The sequence below is a fragment of the Convolutriloba macropyga genome, chromosome 13 (genome assembly GCF_964194025.1).
Source record: "Convolutriloba macropyga chromosome 13, txConMacr16.3, whole genome shotgun sequence".
Taxonomy (NCBI): Eukaryota; Metazoa; Xenacoelomorpha; order Acoela; family Convolutidae; genus Convolutriloba; species Convolutriloba macropyga.
In genome coordinates this window covers 3,462,963-3,480,449 of record NC_134480.1, presented here as the reverse complement: position 1 = coordinate 3,480,449, position 17,487 = coordinate 3,462,963, and the positions used below count along the sequence as shown (strand labels likewise).

At 36.3% G+C, this 17,487-nt stretch overlaps 1 protein-coding gene across 1 annotated transcript in view; it reads left to right on the top strand.

The window, feature by feature from the left end:
• The window catches only part of LOC142352305 (pleiotropic regulator 1-like), a 52,443-nt gene that overhangs the window by 29,837 nt on the left and 5,119 nt on the right, over window positions 1–17,487 (top strand). Inside the window, exons 4-7 of the mRNA XM_075404837.1 lie at window positions 2,929–3,021; window positions 3,362–3,656; window positions 4,748–4,916; window positions 10,856–10,995. Of these exons, the coding sequence (XP_075260952.1) occupies window positions 2,929–3,021; window positions 3,362–3,656; window positions 4,748–4,916; window positions 10,856–10,995 (697 nt within the window). The remainder of the gene's footprint in view (window positions 1–2,928; window positions 3,022–3,361; window positions 3,657–4,747; window positions 4,917–10,855; window positions 10,996–17,487) is intronic.

Sequence of the window (17,487 nt, the reverse complement as noted above, 5' to 3'; positions counted from 1 at the left end):
TGTTGACTGCTGTGTGTTATACAAAAAAGTTGACGCTTTTAAGCCAAGTGGTTGGTTATTAATATGAATGATACCACCTGGATCTTCAATGGATACCGTCGGGGATTCTAATATCTTGTTGAGAATGATTTCTACTCTTGCGATTTTGTTTTTCTCCATCACTCCCAAATCTCTCATTATTGACTGAAACGTTGTAGTTGTACTTTTTTTGACAATAGGTTCAGTTTCACTGTCATCACTCATGGGCTCCTCTTTTTCCTCATGGACTGTTGCAACATTTATGCTGGGTTCTGTCTGGACTGCTCCATCCTCTTTTTCACTTTTTCCGGTTTTTGAAACATGTTCCTTTGAATGAGAGACAATTGCGTGGCTTTCTGTTTGTAAACAGGATTATCAAAGATTTCACTTTTTGCCGGTTGCGTTGACATGAACATTCTTTTGGGAATTAAAATAAATTCTTCAGTATACGTTCTCACTTCCTTAGATGAAGGTAGCACGAGAGAGCAATACCTTTCAAAAGAACCGTGTTTTTCGCAAAAATCTGCCTTTTATTTTCTAAATTTGTTTGTTTTGATAAAAGTTTTTTAAATGATTTTTCCTGGCCTTGTATCAAAGTTTTTTTAACGGGGACGTTACCGTTGACAACATTAAGCAAACACTCGCAAAGAAAGTTAATAAAACTATTTGGTGCCGACTTGATTAGTTCTTGATTTTATGTCCGATGTCTAACATTCGCCGCAGCATTCAAAGCTCTTTCTCTCTCATTACTCAAATTCGTTATAACAGCTTTAGCTGGGGGACGGTAAAAAACGGATGGTCCTGGTGGAACAATATTGGAGCAGTAACGTAAAACGTCCGCTGTTTTTGGATCCAGATCGATCGGTAAATGACCAAAGGGTTGTTTGGTTGCTAGCTCGTAGCTATCTTTCAAAAATTGCGTGTTATTAAGCTGTCGACCAATTAAATCAATCTGTTGAATGTCACGGGGTGATTTGAATAAAATGTGTGTTGTATTAAGATCATTAGTTCGTGACCATTTACTTTGCTTAAATAAATTGTGTTTTACGTAAATTACACTGTTTTTGTGACGTCCTGCTCTAGCCAATTTCGAAAACTCTTTGTCATTGAACATTTCTTCGCATGAATCGTCAAACACCAACAGACAGTTTTCAAGCTCCGATATCAAATCGAAGCTTGAAAATTTGGTAAATTGTATGTTTAATTTTGTCTCTATTGACTTAAATTTGGGTTGTTCATGTTGGTATAAATTAAAAATCGAGAGGAACTTTGGAGAAAAAGTGTTTTCGAGTAACATTCTGAAAAAAAGCTCTGTTTTTCCGCAACATGACGGACCGCAAACGGCCATAAACAACCGGTCAGTTGTTGAAATGATTTTATTCATAATTTTGGGTTGGGAAGAGCGTATCCAACTGTACAAGAAAGAAGAGAAAACCAAAATGTAGACTCTTCACATTCCAGCTGGAAAAACACAAGTTTTACGAGAGAAAATATTATGAGAAAAATTATAATGAAATTTTGTGTAAAATAAACAACTTCTGATCGTAATATCCTTGAATTACAAAACCTCCATGATCGTCTTTCATGATGATTATCATCAAACACTAAGTCAGCTATTGCCCCGCCCGTATCTAACTGATCCTCTGCTTTACTCATTTCAAAATAAATTCTTTTTAAAAAAGTTAAATTTGGTTATTTCATATAAATTTCATAAGTTACAAATTGTGAGTTTTGATTATCATTAATAAAAGTAATTGTGTAGTTCGCATTTACTCTGTCAGTTTTGTCTCTGAAACCAATTGACTGTACGTTGTTCTTTTCAATTCTTTGTCTTATTTCAGCTTGAAGGCTCTTATCGTTCAGTGAAAAAATTTCAAATTTTCAATTTTTGGGCATAATAAAATCTCTAAATTGATAACGTCCTTCTTGAGAAGTTTCTGAAGAGTTTCTGTTTTTTCTGTTCCCTTTGCATAAAAAGTTGCCAAGGGAAATCGGAGTGCTATGCTCTCAAAAATTTGTTGCAAACAATATGGATAATCTTCACTCTCCCAATTCAAACCATGGAGATATTTTGACACCCAACTGTATGATCGTCTCTCACTCGAAGACAGTATGTTGGGGGTAACCTTGGGGGTAAAAATGACATTATCACAATAATTTTCTGTCGAAACAGTTAGTTCTTTGATAATAAAACCAGACTTTTTATGTCGAAAGCCTTCAAAATCAAGAACAACTGGTCGTGATTTCAACATTCCAGCAAACTGAATAAATTGCTTTTAAAAGTTTTTCCATATAGACAGAAGGCACGTCCTGTCACGTGACAAAGGTACTCGTTTGTCACTGGACAGGGTAGGACATACGAATAGCCCGGCCCTTTTTCACTATATTCAAAGACAAAACTTGAAGCGTCGTGAAGTATAGCATGTAACCTCAAAATTTTGTAAGACTTGAATACTTGTCCAGAGAAGAATTATCAATACCAATCAGTCCACCATAAGGTCTCATTTTCATCGCAATATCCAAATCGAGTTCAGGATCCAACTACTGACATGTTGCCAAGAAATAAACAAACCTTTCACCGTATTGAGAATAATCCTTTTTCAATTCCTTGTAAATTTCGTGAATAGCTTTCAAATCAACCGTCGCTAGGGTTGTCATGACGGAAAAATGAGTTTCAAGGCAGCCTAATCCCCTTAATCCCTTTCCGTCTAGGATAACCCCCCCTCTCTTGAGACAGTATTTACTTACTACTCAGTTCACTTTTTAGTACTTCAAATGCGTTCCGAAAGGACATCATTTAAGTACTTATCATCATACTTAAATCATCATAAATTACAAATTTATAATGCGCGCTTTTTGATTGTTACAACAATATTAAGCAGCTGGTTGTGATTTGATCATTTGTTTTAGGTTATCAGTGGCCACCTGGGTTGGGTCAGGTCTATAGCTGTGGATCCCACAAACGACTGGTTTTGTACTGGAAGTGCAGACAGAACCATCAAGGTAGTCATTAACATCTCATAGTTCAATTTGTGAACAGCTTCTGCTGAAGTATGAAGCACCCCTAAAGCTAAATCTAGCCTCAGCCGTGCCGCTAGCTAGTGACAAATCCAACTGCTCGCCGGTATTTTGAGTAATTCGCTCGACTTTAGTCGGTTATGCTTCATTTGTGTCAAAAGATTGACATGCTTATTTAGATAGTTACATTTAGTTGAATTTCTAGATAGTTCCTTTACACCCCCCCCCCCCCCCCCGACTGTAATCATACCATAATGTGGGGAGTATGGAAAAAACACATTTCGGTTTAATACTCGATATCGAGTCTAAATTTCTTTTTCTTCAGATCTGGGATCTAGCTTCGGGCAAGCTTCGACTTTCCTTAACTGGTCATATCAGCGCAGTGCGAGGTCTCGTCGTCAGTCCTCGACAGCCGTACCTCTTTTCCTGCGGAGAGGACAAAATGGTCAAATGTTGGGACTTAGAGCAGAACAAAGCCACGAGACACTATCATGGCCATCTAAGTGGAGTTTACGCTATTGACTTGCATCCTACAATTGATGTTTTGGCAACCTGCGGTCGTGATGCTACTACTAGGATTTGGGACATGAGGACTAAAGCTTGTATTCACTCTTTATCAGGTCAGAAAAAGTGAAGTTTTGGCGTGCGTAGAATTCCAGAACCAAACGACTTTTTGATTTGTCATTTTTCACATTTTTTAAACATTTTATTGGCTCAATATCGCTATGTTTGGTCTTGGTGTCGTCATTAATAGCTCGTGTAACCCGCAGTTCACAGTAAAGAAACCCAAAGCTTCATTTTTGCTCTGTAGTTGATCAGCAGCGATCAAATATTGCTATGAAAGAAGATGGCCTTTAGAAGAAGGCTAAAGAGGACAATTTTGCAATTTTTGAAATTCCGATTGCCCCTAATACTCATACTTATATTGTACTCGCCATATTGATTGCGCCGCTGGCCTAGTTAACGAATTTTTGCAGTTATGCACCCCTGGCTCGTCATTTGAAAGCAATTTGCCAGACTTATAGTGCGTTATATTTAGTATTTGCAGCCTTGTTATGGTATATATTAATGATAAGGACTTCTTATTTGTTTAATAGCCGCGAAGCGATAGCTGAGGCTATTATTGGCCTTCTCTTGGTTTTTTTAAATTTATTTCGTCGTCAAGATTTTTGTTACGACCATGTGACGTCACAGCCACTTTTTGTTCATTCGTTCTTGCGATTTCAACTGAATTGCGTGCGTGACGTCATTTTTCACTCTTAGTGGAGTGAGTTTTTTGTTCATTCGCGTGATAAATTTTTGGTCACACTTGACTTACCTCACTCTCAAAAATGACTACCTCACTTGAAATTGACTTTTCTTTGCTTTAATTCAAAGAGATAAGGTCAGATGAGTGCTTGTCACTCTAATTGAAGATTATTTAAGAGCAACAAATAGAAACAGCAATAAATCATACAGATTCTTAATCAAAATTTAACATCTCAGCCCTTAATGAAAAGAATAAGTTTCTTTTTCGGTCTGTATTTTTTGCCTTCTTATTGAAACTACTGATCTATGAAACTATTGCGGCTATTTTCTGGCAATTTGCTAGCTATGTTTTTGATGGTCATTACCTGCACAAGGTTACAAAATGTTTTGTTAACAATTGCTAAGAGAGATTTATGCACTGTGAAAGGCAATAGTTAGTAAAAAAAAGTTTGATTCTTTATAGGGCATTCAAACACCGTGTCAAGTGTGAAGTGTCAGGCGGCTGAGCCTCAAGTGATAACAGCTAGTCACGATTCCACAATTAAACTGTGGGATCTGGCGGCTGGAAAGTGCAGGGCGACACTGACCAATCACAAGAAGAGTGTCCGGGGACTGGTGCTACACCCTAAACTGTTAGTAAACTCTTCAATATTACTATTTTTAGCTGCGAAGTGATAGCGAAGCTATTATTGGACTCATTGGGACTCATTGACTTAAGAATCGAAGAGTATTAAAGGAGTGTCATTTTCTAAATTAACGTTGTTTGAATGAATTTGATACAGGAAATCCTGAATAAATTTGGAAAGCGGATCGAAGAGAGTTTTTAATTGCTCTCAAATAAAGTTATATAAGTAATAAACAATTATATTAGTCATGCGGTCTTTTTACGATAGAAAGAGGAGTATTGGTGGCGCGTCCTTTTAATAGCTATTACTGGCCTTCTCTTGGTTTTTTGTTTTTATTTTGCCGTCAAAAATTTTGTTACGACCATATGGCGTCACAATCACTTCAAATCTGCTTTTTTTTCATTCGTTCGTGCAATTTCAACTAAATTGCGTGCGTGACGTCATTTTTCACTCCTATTTGAGCTTTTTGTTTATTAGCGAGATTAAGTTGTTGGGCACACTTGACTTACCTCACTCTCAGAATTGACTTCCTCACTCTGAAATTTAAGTTTCCTCACTTTGATTCAAATAGATTAGGTCAAGTGAGTGCGTGTCACTCTAATTGAAGGGTGTTTATGAGCAGCTAATAGGAAATAGGAATAGCAATAAATTAACGAGATTCTTTATCAAAATATTAAATCTCCGCATTTAGTAAAACGAGACTGAGTGTATACGAAGCTATTACGGCTATTTTCTGGCAATGTGCCAGCTATGTTTTTAATTGATATTTTTTTGGTGTATATCTACAGGTCAAAACTTAGTGTTTAGGTCAGGTCAAACGGCTGAACGAATTGAATAGCTGAGAGAAGAAAGAGTGATTTTCTGATCATGCTGCATTTGGCGACAGAGCGAGAAAAGCAGCTGGGAAATTCTTTGATCACATGCGTGAAGCAGCTTTTTTTCTTTTAAATGACCTCTTTCTAGTAAAGTGGGTTTACTTAAACTTTCTTAACAAGTAATTGCTTGGACTTTTTTGTGGACTTTTTCACCATCTCAATCATATAGTAGGCTTTCAGATGCAATCTTGAGCTGTTTTTGTTATTTATTCCTTTGGACGTTTTTTAGAGGTTTTTGTTATTGTTCTCCCGTTTACACTGTCTGGGGTACTTCTTTTTGCTATTGATTTTTAGATTGGTTTTTGAGCTTTTGATTCATCGATTTGAGTTTTTTGACGAAGAAAATTGGCCAAATTATGTAGTTTTTTCTCATTTTTTTTAAAACTTTTAATACATAATTTTAATTGTTTAATACAGAGTTTTCGGGGGGGGGGGGGGGTATTCTTACTAATTGAAAAGAACTGAAAGCCAAATTTTATTAAAAGAAGGGAATCAAATCTTGTTTTTTCTAGATTTTAAATTTTTGAAATTGTTTTCCAGTGCGTATGGGAGTCATGTGAGTGCTCAATGGACAATTATTGATACTTGGCAATTTTTAGAGAAAGATATAAATATTTTAACAGAGGTTTCGATTTTGTTCTTATTTTTTTGTTTTGCTGGCTTTTTTTGTGTATCGTTTATAATGTTTTTGTCTGCCTATATCGAACATAGATATTTAAAGACAGTGTGTTATGACAATAGTTTTGGAGTCGCAACTTGTCATTTTTTGCTTTTCCTTTCTAAATTGTTTCCTCCGTCTGTTGATTCACACTATAATAGTTGATATTGAAGTGAATAGTTTTATCAGTTGGCTAGGGCGTAAGTTATGTTTTAGTTCCCATCAATTCTTGAGTCTTCCGGTTTTCATGTGATTTTGCTTGACCAATTTTTTGTTCGAAGCTTTTGTCCTCAAAAATGGGATAATTTTGTAAAGCACAAATGATTGGTGTTATGTGACCTCTGTAAAATTTTTTGGCGTTTTTTGGCGTTATGATTTTGTTTTGTAATTAAATTGAGTTATTGGCTAATTTGAAGGGTTTTTGTCAATTTCAGTTTTTCTTTTTCATCAGAAATAGAGACCTTATTGAGCTTATTTCTTGGCTAATTTTGTATTGAGACATATCATAGTCTCTATTGGTTGAAACAGTTTTCTTGCATGTTTACTTGTATTCTGTGAAAAAAGATTGTTTCCAATTTTTTTTTACTTCTGATGGATTGTTAATTTTTTTGATGTTGCGCTGATAGTTTCAGTGCTTAATCTTCACGGATTTTCGTATGAAGATGACTGATCGAGTTCTTTCCGGATCTCTTGCGTGTATGTTCATCAACAGCTGAAGTTGAAGGCTAATCTGCTTATGTTTAAGCAGTTTTACAAAATTTTCCACGTGTGTCCTATCAAAGCAGTATTTCAGTATTCAACTCAAGTCTTTTTTGATCAAGGCGATTTTTGCCAAAAATTTTAACAGGTATATCAGGTTGCTTTGGACCAAATAAAACATACACTTGAGTTTAAAAATGAACTTGTGGTTTGTGGATTCGTTTGCTTAATTTTATAGCGTATGGATGTTTTAGGTTTCGTTGCGTATTTTTGGTGCTTTTGGTTAGCTGTCGATTTTTAGTCTCAATTTCAAGATTTTTAGTTCAAAAAGTTTGTTTGTATTCAAGGAACTTTTGGATGGTTTTTCTCTCTTCGTTTTGTCAATTTTTAATGGTTGTAGTAGGACTTAATCTAGGGTTTTCTTTGTGTAGATGATACACTTGAAAGTGTTTTTAAATTTTACTGTTGTTGATGTTGCTTCTTTTCAATGGTTTTTAAGCGCGTTGTCTGGCTTGTAGGGATTGATTTACGAAACATAATAAATTACAAGTTGGTAGGCAGTTAATTTCTGGGCACTGTTCTGAAAAGCGTTTACAGCTTTTCATGTTTTGATATTTTCCATTTAGTTCTCTCGTCGGGTATCGCTTAGTGGTGTCTTTCATTTGGCGAGTCATTAAGTGAATGCAAACTATCTGTATCAGCACATGTTTCGCCGAAATTTGCTTTTTTTTGTAGTCACAACTTTCAATAAAAGTGTTAGCAGTACTTGCTTTTGTCATTTTGTTTTTTCCGTTTGTTTGAATTTAATAATAGTAACTATTTTAGTTTTTCGAGATTAGTGACTTAATAGGCGAGGCCTGCGGGTAATTTTCACAGTCGTCCAGTTATGATTTTAGTTCGTGGTTTCGTCGATTTTTGTTGCGACCATTTGATCTCGCGCCTAGAAGTCAAACTGACATTTTTTGGTGACTTCTGCCCCCCAGCGGCTGTTACTGTGTATTCGACGTCACTTCTTATTGCATTTTACATGGCTTTCTAGGTCATAGGTGTGATAAATTTCTTGAACTTGCCTTAGAAAAGTGACGTCTGTGCTGACTTTTGGCGGCAGAGCCAGAAAAGCAACTCGGGAATTTTTTGATCTCGTGCGGCTTTATCGAAGCAGGTTTTTTTTGCATTTCTTGGCGACAGAGAAAAACAACTGGGAAATTTTTTATTACCTGCGGTTTTTTGAAGCAGTTTTTTTTTGGTTTTCAATGAATTCTTTCTAGTAAAGTGGGGTTTTCTAAACCTTACAAGTAATTGTTTGTTTGGGACTTTTTCGACCATCTCAATCAAATATTAGGCTTTCAGATGCAATCTTGGGCTCTTTTTTGATTTATCCCCTTGGACATTTTCAGAGGTTTTTATTATCGTTCTCGCGTTTACACTGTAATAATTTTTTGCGGACATTGGTTTTTAGATTGGTTTTTGTGATCTTTGATTTATTTAATCGGTATAAATTGTTTGTCGATTGTTTGATTCTTTGCCTACTTTTTGTATATCTGCCTTTCAGAAAAGATTTTCATGTTTAGTTGTTTATACTGAGTTTTTTTTGAGGTATTCTTACTAATTGAAACGAATTGAAAGCCAAATCTGCTTAAAATATGTGAACCAATTTTGAAAATTTTTCTTGATTTTAAAATGTTTTAATTGTTTTCCAGTGCGTATGGATGTCATGTGAGTGCTCAATGGACTATTATTGATAAATGGCAATTTTTAGAGAAAGATATAAATAATTTAATCATTTTCGATTTGTTTCTTATTTTGTTCGTTTTGCTCGGTTTTTTTCGTGTATCGTTCAAGTTTTTCTGTCCTATATCGAAGATAAATAACTATATCAGACTAAGTTAGGAACAATAGTTTTGGGTCCGCAACTTGTCAAAATGTTTTTTGCTTTTCCATTCTAATTTGTTTCCTCCGTCTGTAGATTCAAATTCAATGGTATGTTGAAGTAAATAGTTTTATCAGTTGGCTAGGGCGTAAGTTAAGTTCCAATCGATTCTTGAGTCTTTCGTTTTTTATGCGATTTTTGCTGCACCAATTTTTTGTCTGAAGGTTTTAACTTTTGTCCTCAAAAATGGGATAAACATGTAAAGCACAGGTGATTGGTTTTATGAGATCTCTGTAATAATCTGCGCTTTCTGGTGTTATTGTGTTTTGTAATAAAATAAGTTTTTTGGCTATTTTGAAGGGTTTTTGTAAATTTCAGTTTTTCTTTTTCATCAGAATTAAGAAACTTATTGAGCTTATTTCTTGGCTGATTTTGTATGAGCCTTGAATAGTCTTTATTGGCTGAAACAGTTTTCTTGCATGTTTACTTGTAATCTGTGAACAGAGTTTTTAAAATTTTTCTACTTCTAATAGATTGTTCTGTTAGTTCTTTGTGCTTAGTCTTCACAGAATTTTCGGTGAAGATGACTCTTAGAGTCGTTTCTGGGTTTCTTTCGGGTATGTTCTTTAACAGTTGAAGTTGGAGGCTAATCTGCTTAGGCTTAAGCAGTTTTACAAAATTTTCCATGTGCGTCTTATCAAAGCAGTATTTCAGTGTTCAACTCCAGTCTTTTCTGATCAAGGTGATTTTTGCCACAAATGTAAACAGGTATATCAGGTTGCTTTCGACCACATAAAACATACAGTTGAGCTTATAAATGAACTTCTGTGTTTTGTGGTTTCTTTTGCTTAATTTTATAGCGTATGGATGTTTTAGGTTTCGTTGCGTATTTTTGTTGCGTTTGGTTAGCTGTCAATTTTTAGTCTCAATTTCAAGATGTTTTGTTCGAAAAGTTGTTTATGTTCAGAAAACTTTTGGATAGTTTCCCTCTAATCGTTTGTTCAATTTTTAATGGTGTAGTTAATATAGTGATTTTCTTCTTTTAGATGAGATACTTGAAAGTGTTTTTTTTTTTGTATTTTTACTGTTGTTGAAGTTGCTTCTTTTCAATGGTTTTTAAGCTCGTTGTCTGGCTTGTCGAGAGTGATTTATCAAACATGATAAATTACAAAGTGGTGGTCAATTAATTATAGGGCAGTGTTCTGAAAAGCATTTACATCTTATGTTCTGATTTTCTCCCTTTTAGTTCTCTCGCCATGTATAGCTAAGTGATTTTTCTACCATTTGGCGAGTCATTTAGTGAATACAAACTATCTCTATCATCACATGGTTCGTGAAAATCAGCTGTTTCAGTACTTGCTTTCGTCATTTTTGTTTTTTTTTGTTTGAATTTAATATTATAATAGAGTATTTAGATTTTCGAGATTATTTTTTTAATAGATGAATCCTTCGAGTAGTTTTCATAGTATTCCAGTTATGGTTTTTAGTTCGTGGTCTTCGTCGCTTTTTGTTGCGACCTTTCGAACTCGCGCCTGGAAGTCAAACTGACATTTTTGGTGACTTAAAACACTCACGTGCACATTTTAAAATGCCGAAAGTCTGCAGTGCCAGATGTTGAAATGCCAGACGTTACTACTTTGCCCGAAGTTGACTTTCGTCATTTTAAAACGTGCGGGTTTCGTGTTTTAAGCATGGTTAAGTGACTGCAGAAGTCACATCGCTTCGCGGTTCTCGTTAAACGCCAGAAGTTCTCAGTGACTTCAAGCAGAGTCACGTAACCATTAATTTTTATGAATTCCTAATCTTCAAACCATTTATTTGTTTACTTCTGTTTACTTTACAGGTATTCTTTTGCGACTGCCTCTCCTGATAACATCAAATTGTGGAAATGTCCAGAGGGTGACTTCATGCAGAACTTCGTGGGACATAATGCCATTGTTAATGCACTGGGAGTGAATGCTGATAATGTACTCGTGTCTGCAGGTCAGTCTGAGCTTAGTACAATCCTTGTCTTCATCATTTTAGAAACCCCCCCCCCCCAATTACCCTAATTAATAGCCGCCCTCATCTTCTCAGCCGGCTATTATAGCGCTCCTATTTTTTTTTACAATTCAAAGAATTTGAATTGTATTGGGGCGCTGTGTTTTTTTTAAGATGTGTTCACACATTTTTCAATGACTTTGATCTTTCAAAACGGGATAAACAGGTAAAGCCCAGCGGGCATTAAGTTTCATTGAAGGCCCAAAGTGGGCTTTAGTAGTCCTTCAAGTGCTTAGAGTGGTGCAGCTGCTGGGATGGCCTTAATTGAAGGTTAAAAGGTCGTTTTTGGGCTCAAAATGGTGCAATTTTTCACGTTTTTTTTGTGATTTTTTGAGTGTTTTGTTTGATTAGCCTTAGGTTGAAGTTTCTAAAAGTTGAAGAAGGCCTTTTTCGAGACAAATTTACTTTTTATGACTATTTTAGGAGCTATATGTTTTGGTACTACAAACACAAACACGCGAAATGATACTAATTTTTGCAATTTTTTTCAAGTTTTTTGAAAATGTCTGTCATTTTTTGAGTTTTTCCAGCTTCAGGGGCCAAGGAGTTTTTCCAGCCCTTCTTTGAGGTTTGATAATAGGGTATTGCATATATTCTAGTAACAGCAGATTGGTTTTCAACATTTTAATGTCTCAAATTTTAGCACATTTTTGATAAAATTTGCAATTTTTTTCAAGGTTTTCTAAAGTTTTTGTCAGTTTTTCGTATTTGTCCATTCTCAAAAACCAAAAAACCTATTCCACGGTCTGATGAAAATTACTGCATGGTTGTGAGTTTCAATGGATTTGTTTTCAACAATTTAACCTTTCGAATGATAAAAATTTCCTGATAAAATTTGCAATTTTTTTAAGTTTTCCAAAACATTTGTCTTTTAGTCAGTTTTTCTCACCTCAGTAGCCAGCTAACCTCATCCAAGGTTTGATAGTATGTTATTAAATAGTTGCTAGGGGGCAAGTGAAGGGGTTTTTACATTTTACTGAAAGAATTTTTATTTTTTGAAATTAAATTTTTTCTAAAAATTTTTGCCTATCGGTCTTTGAGCCCATGAATTTTTGAGGCTTGTAAATGGGTTACGGGATGGCGTCTAATAACCTCTAGATACACAGAAACAATTCTGAAGATTTTAATATCACGATTTTCCGTAAGATTTCATTAAAATTTGCAATTGAATTCTTTTTTCTTTTAATTTTTCGGTCATTTTCGAGTTAATCGATCTTCAAGGGCCAAAGAATTTCTTTCTGTTATTGCAGATATAATACTGGACCGATTCCAGAAACAAAAATTGGTTTTGAACGTATTTTTGAAATAGGTATAATTAAAGTGATCAAATTTTGCCTTAGGGGTAACAGCTTCTAGAGTTTTAGCAATGAGTATAATTTTGTTCAGTTTTTTATTGTTTTAATTTCTCAGTATTTTGGAGATGATTATGTTTCTGTTTTCGCTAGCTTTGATCACGCTATATGCTGGTCAGGTAGAGTACTTCTAAGTCTGTGATTCAATTCTTTGAATTGTATTTCAGGACTTGTCCTGCTATGTTTTTTTACTTAGTCGAATAAAAAAATGTTTTGCTTTACCTCATTTTGCCGCCTTTTCAACGTTTTGCGTGAAATCTTTTTGACTTCTCTAGGCTAGTTTCTCTCTTCTCTCATTCTGTTAAAAGTAATTTTGAACATCAGTTGCTCAGCAAAGCAATTCAAAATGAACAGTCAGTATAAAAAATTGAAGTCAGAAATAGAAACGGGATAAACCCATAAAGCCCAATTTTAGATGCCCGCTATTTGAACGTCGGTCCTATAAGTATTAGTTACCTCTCTCTAATGCTTATTGTTATTGATAGTAGCCCCTGTAGCCTCTCTCTAAGAAACAGAAGTATGTTCAACTACGAAATGCCATCAAAATAAATCGGACTTAAAAAAATGTTTTTGTACGAAAATCTTTTTTGTTTTCAATATCTTCTGTTATTTCAATCCCAGTCATGCTTATTGGAATCAACGGCGGCTGTTTTCCGGCAATCTGCCGGGTATGTTTATTAATTGCCCTTGAACGAAGTTCATAGCAATTATTGTAAACGTGTGTGTCTTTTTTTATGCAAATTTTTCGCTTGACAATTTTGACTTTTCAAGTGACTTTTACGCCCTTGACTTTTTGCGTTTCGCGTGATCTAAAATTCTCTCTCAATCACAATTTCAAGCAGCTGAACTCAATTGGCGGCAATTTAATACTAAAAGTCAAAATGGGTTAATTAAGAGAAAGCCCCTCCCCTAAAAGGGTAGTGGGTCAACTCGGGGGCAGCAAGTCAACTCCTATGTGTATTTATAAATTCTGACAGTAGTCAAAAATTGAAGCATCAGATGCAAGAGATAAAGCATTTAAAGCATCAGAATTATAAACAAAATAGATATGGTAAATAGCAGTTAAAGTATAATGTGTAGTGATTTTGAATCAAGATTAGAAAAAATATAGCATTTAGCACAACAGCCTCCCTTCCTCTACAATGGTTCCTTTTGACGCTTCTACTGCAGGGTGCCGGCGCATGGAGCGCGCGCCACGGAGGCAGAGTATGGAGCTACGCAAAAGAGCGAAACTTAATTTTGTCCTTATGTACGTGATCACGTCCGAATATGAGTCTTCTTTCTTATCACTGATCCTGGAAGCCAATCTCTGTATGGCTTTTGATGCTGACGGACCAGCTCCTCCTGTTCACGAGAAGATTAACGGACAGAACGCGGCTTTCTCGACATCGATTATCATTTGTTAGTTTTTCAGCTTCTGGATGGACTCGTGATATTTGTAGGAATCCGGTATGCTTCTTGGGCAACTCTTCGCATACGGATTAAACACTTTGACATCAAAGAACGTTCTGCTGAAGAGTGAATCGAAGAAATCAGAGTGAAACGAAGCTTTGATATCTAGTCGAATGTCGTCATCAATAGTGGTAGTTCTATTTTCGAAGGTTTCCCCTTGCAAAGACTGAAGACGGCTCTACTTCGACATCATCGCAGACCTCATTGAGCGGGTTGGCAAAAGAGTCACGGATGTCATTGTGTCTTATGTGCGTATAATCACCTTTTGGACAATGAAGAGCATGCGCTACATTAATTTTTTCTGCACATGAGCATCTTGATGCAATTTTACGGGATCACTTCCATATCTAAGAGCAATTCCATCTCTAAACTCTCCTTTGGTTAAATCAAAATGATAACTTTTCAATGGAAGTGCGTTTAGCCAGCGTGATGCTCCTTTTTCTATAGCCAAATCTAGAGAATATGCCTCTTTATCATTGATGAGATCTTTGATTGCCAACTTTTTCGCTCGAGCTTGTTCCTGTTTTTCTTTTCTGATTTTCTGATTTTTTCCTGATGAAACTCTGCATCTATAGCGTTTTGATTCTGTAACGGCTCACAAATCCAATAGATCTTTCATATTCGTTTGCCCTGTCTTCAGGAAGAAGAATGCTTAGCCTACCCTCTTTAAGAGGAAGAGAGAAAACGTTCCAGTATTTGTCATTGTAAGAGAGATGATTCAACATAGAAGGTATAAGATTTTTATCAATTATTTTTTCGACTTCCCTCAGCAGACTATCCGCGTTTGGAGTAGTCCTAGCAATAAAAGTCAATTTGTGTTGCAATCCGTTCGTAAATGGTTTGTACACATTCTGAGGGGACACCTTACTATGTTTGGCGAGCTTCTCAAGCATGTTAGAGTAGTTCACTGACTTTTCTTTCAGAAAATCGTTACAACTTTCATCAGAACCAATTACAACCCAGAACTCGATGACCTTCAATAACATCTATATCTAATCCCGAAAAAACTTTGTTCGCCTTCTGAACAAACTCGGGTTTTGTAATAAGATGACATTTGGTCACATTATAACCGAATGCACCGCCATGTTCATAGAGCTTATCTAGCATGATTCGCAGTGATTCCAGGCTACCGGCCATATTACCGTCATCTGCGTACCATTTATGAGTCAAATTTTGATCTTCGAGCATGTGGATGAGAGGAATTGTAGCAACTCCGTACATTGCCATGGCTATTGGATCACCTTGTGTTGTTCCTTCTTGAGACTTGATTACTCTTTATCAATGAAGAGGTCTGATGGGGTCTTATACGAGTTTCTGATTGCTGTATAAATTGAAGGACAAAGCTTTATTTTTTCAGAGCTAGATCTCTATTCAAGCTATTAAACGCGTTCCTGGCATCAATCAGTAGGATGCCTTCAGTACGACCTTCAAGAAAGTGCCGCCGGAGTGCATGGATAGCATGTTCGATGCAACTCTTTTGTCCAAGGCACATCTGTACGTTTCGCCCAAGTAATTGGAGATCTCGTTTAACGCACTACACTATACTCATACCTATAATTTGTCTGAAGACCTCGCCAATGTTAATTGGTCGAACCCCAGGGCATTTATCTAGTGGAATCTGACGACAAGCGTTATAAGAATTCAAGAAATCTAATTCTTCGGTGGCAATACTGATTGCAAGTTTGGACATTGTTTTGCAAAGATAGATTGAGGAGGATTTGTATGATGTCAAAAGTTGTCTCCATTCGCCTGCATCAAGACCGGATGGGCCATGGCTGCCATTTGTTTTCATTGTGGTGCGTTTTATTTCAGAGCCATTAATTTTGTCTAAACTAGAAGGATGGAACGGCAAATCTCGATTTTTCAGGTCAGTTACTACGTTTTTAAGATCAGCGATCTGACTACATGGATGCTTTTCTTGTAGAAGATCGAGTACGGTGCAGTTTTTTCCTTTGATAGTCACTTTATCGGACGTTGATAGCACACCGCCCTTTGCATCGTCAGAAAGACATCGTAATGCATTTGATATCTTAGCAGACTCCATTTAATTGTCAAAGGCTTTGAATTCATCCACTTCTCGTTTTCTATTTAATTTCCTTAAGCGTTCCTGAAGTGCCTTGGCTTCAATAAAAAAAGGTCGTCGAATTTGCACCTGATCCACAGATCGAGTCTTCTAGACAAAGTTTATGTTATTGAAGCATCATTTTCACTTTTGGATCTTGTGAGAAGTAATTGCGGCAGTATCATTGTGCAAATCATAGTGCATTCAGTCTGAGAACCATCTCGAAGCGTCCTGGTGAGATTGATGTTCATAACATCTGCAATTTTGAAGCCTACTTTATTTCTGCTAATGGTAAAGATTGGTTTCCAGTGAACTTATTCATTGTATATTTTCCGTAGTGTTTCTATTTGTTCGTCTTGAAAATTTTTCAAAAATCCGCTCGGTTCCGGGGGTGCCTCAATTGAGGGTGTTGGGTCATTTTAAGCTGTTTCTTGAGGGTCAATTTTTGCAGGTTGACTGCAGTGTTTGCAAATGAAGTTTGGATGGTGATCGCTTTTAGTTGACAGGCGGCTGAATTTGATATGCATATATGTACCGCAACCGTAGCACCCAACTCCACCTCCTCGGAGGTGAACAGAACATTTAGAACAATGGGTTTGAGTATCTGACATTGTCAGAGGGAGGCTGTTCACCGAGTGTAGATTGTTGATAAAGATGAATATCACTATGCATAAAATTTATTGCAAAAGGATATCACACTATGTAGATACAAGGTAAACAAATGGTTACCGTAGACAGAGATGAATTCCATCTCAACAAAAAGCAGACTTGCTGAAGAAAAAATATGGTGAAATAATCAAAGGAACTGCATAAAATTGAACAAATCGATGCAGAGCCAAGTTCATGAAATATATTTTCCTGTTAACAAGTTTATTATTTGAAGCGGCAGTTATTTCAGGTGACACGACAATAAGCGGTTGGAATTTATAATATATGATATCCGACAGAACTCGGTAGCATTCAATGAAGTGAGAGCATGAGTAGTGGTGATCATTGAATCCTGCGACAATTCATACTGGTCTCAAATTGAGGGGAAGATACTGGTTGACTACATTGAAGAGGTCGATTAGGTTAGCTCCGCGATATGAGTGGATGGTTGCTCCCAGTGCGCTGCCTTCCATATATTTTGTCCTGGATGTGCCAATTACTAAATCTTGTGCCTTCCAGGGCAGGATCTGTGCAGCAAATTGTCTCATCACCTGCAATATAAAGCAGTCTTGTCTGGTTTACGCATTTACAATCAGCTTCAACTCACGCGCAAACACAGGTGCACACTCACAGACACACAGCATACTCATATATATATATATATATATATATATAGATAGATATATAATTTATTTATTCACATACACTATATAAATATATATAAAGTAAGCAAGTGTATGTGTAGGCAACAGTATGCAAAAGTACAACCTGGTGGTTAGATGTCGTTTCCTCCCGGTTTGGCAACAGACCCCAGAAAACACACAAAACCTGGGGTTCGTAGACCCGAGACCACCAACAGCACGCAGGACCACTGACAGAGCACGAAGAGCAGGGAACAGCGAACCACAGAGCAAACTTGAC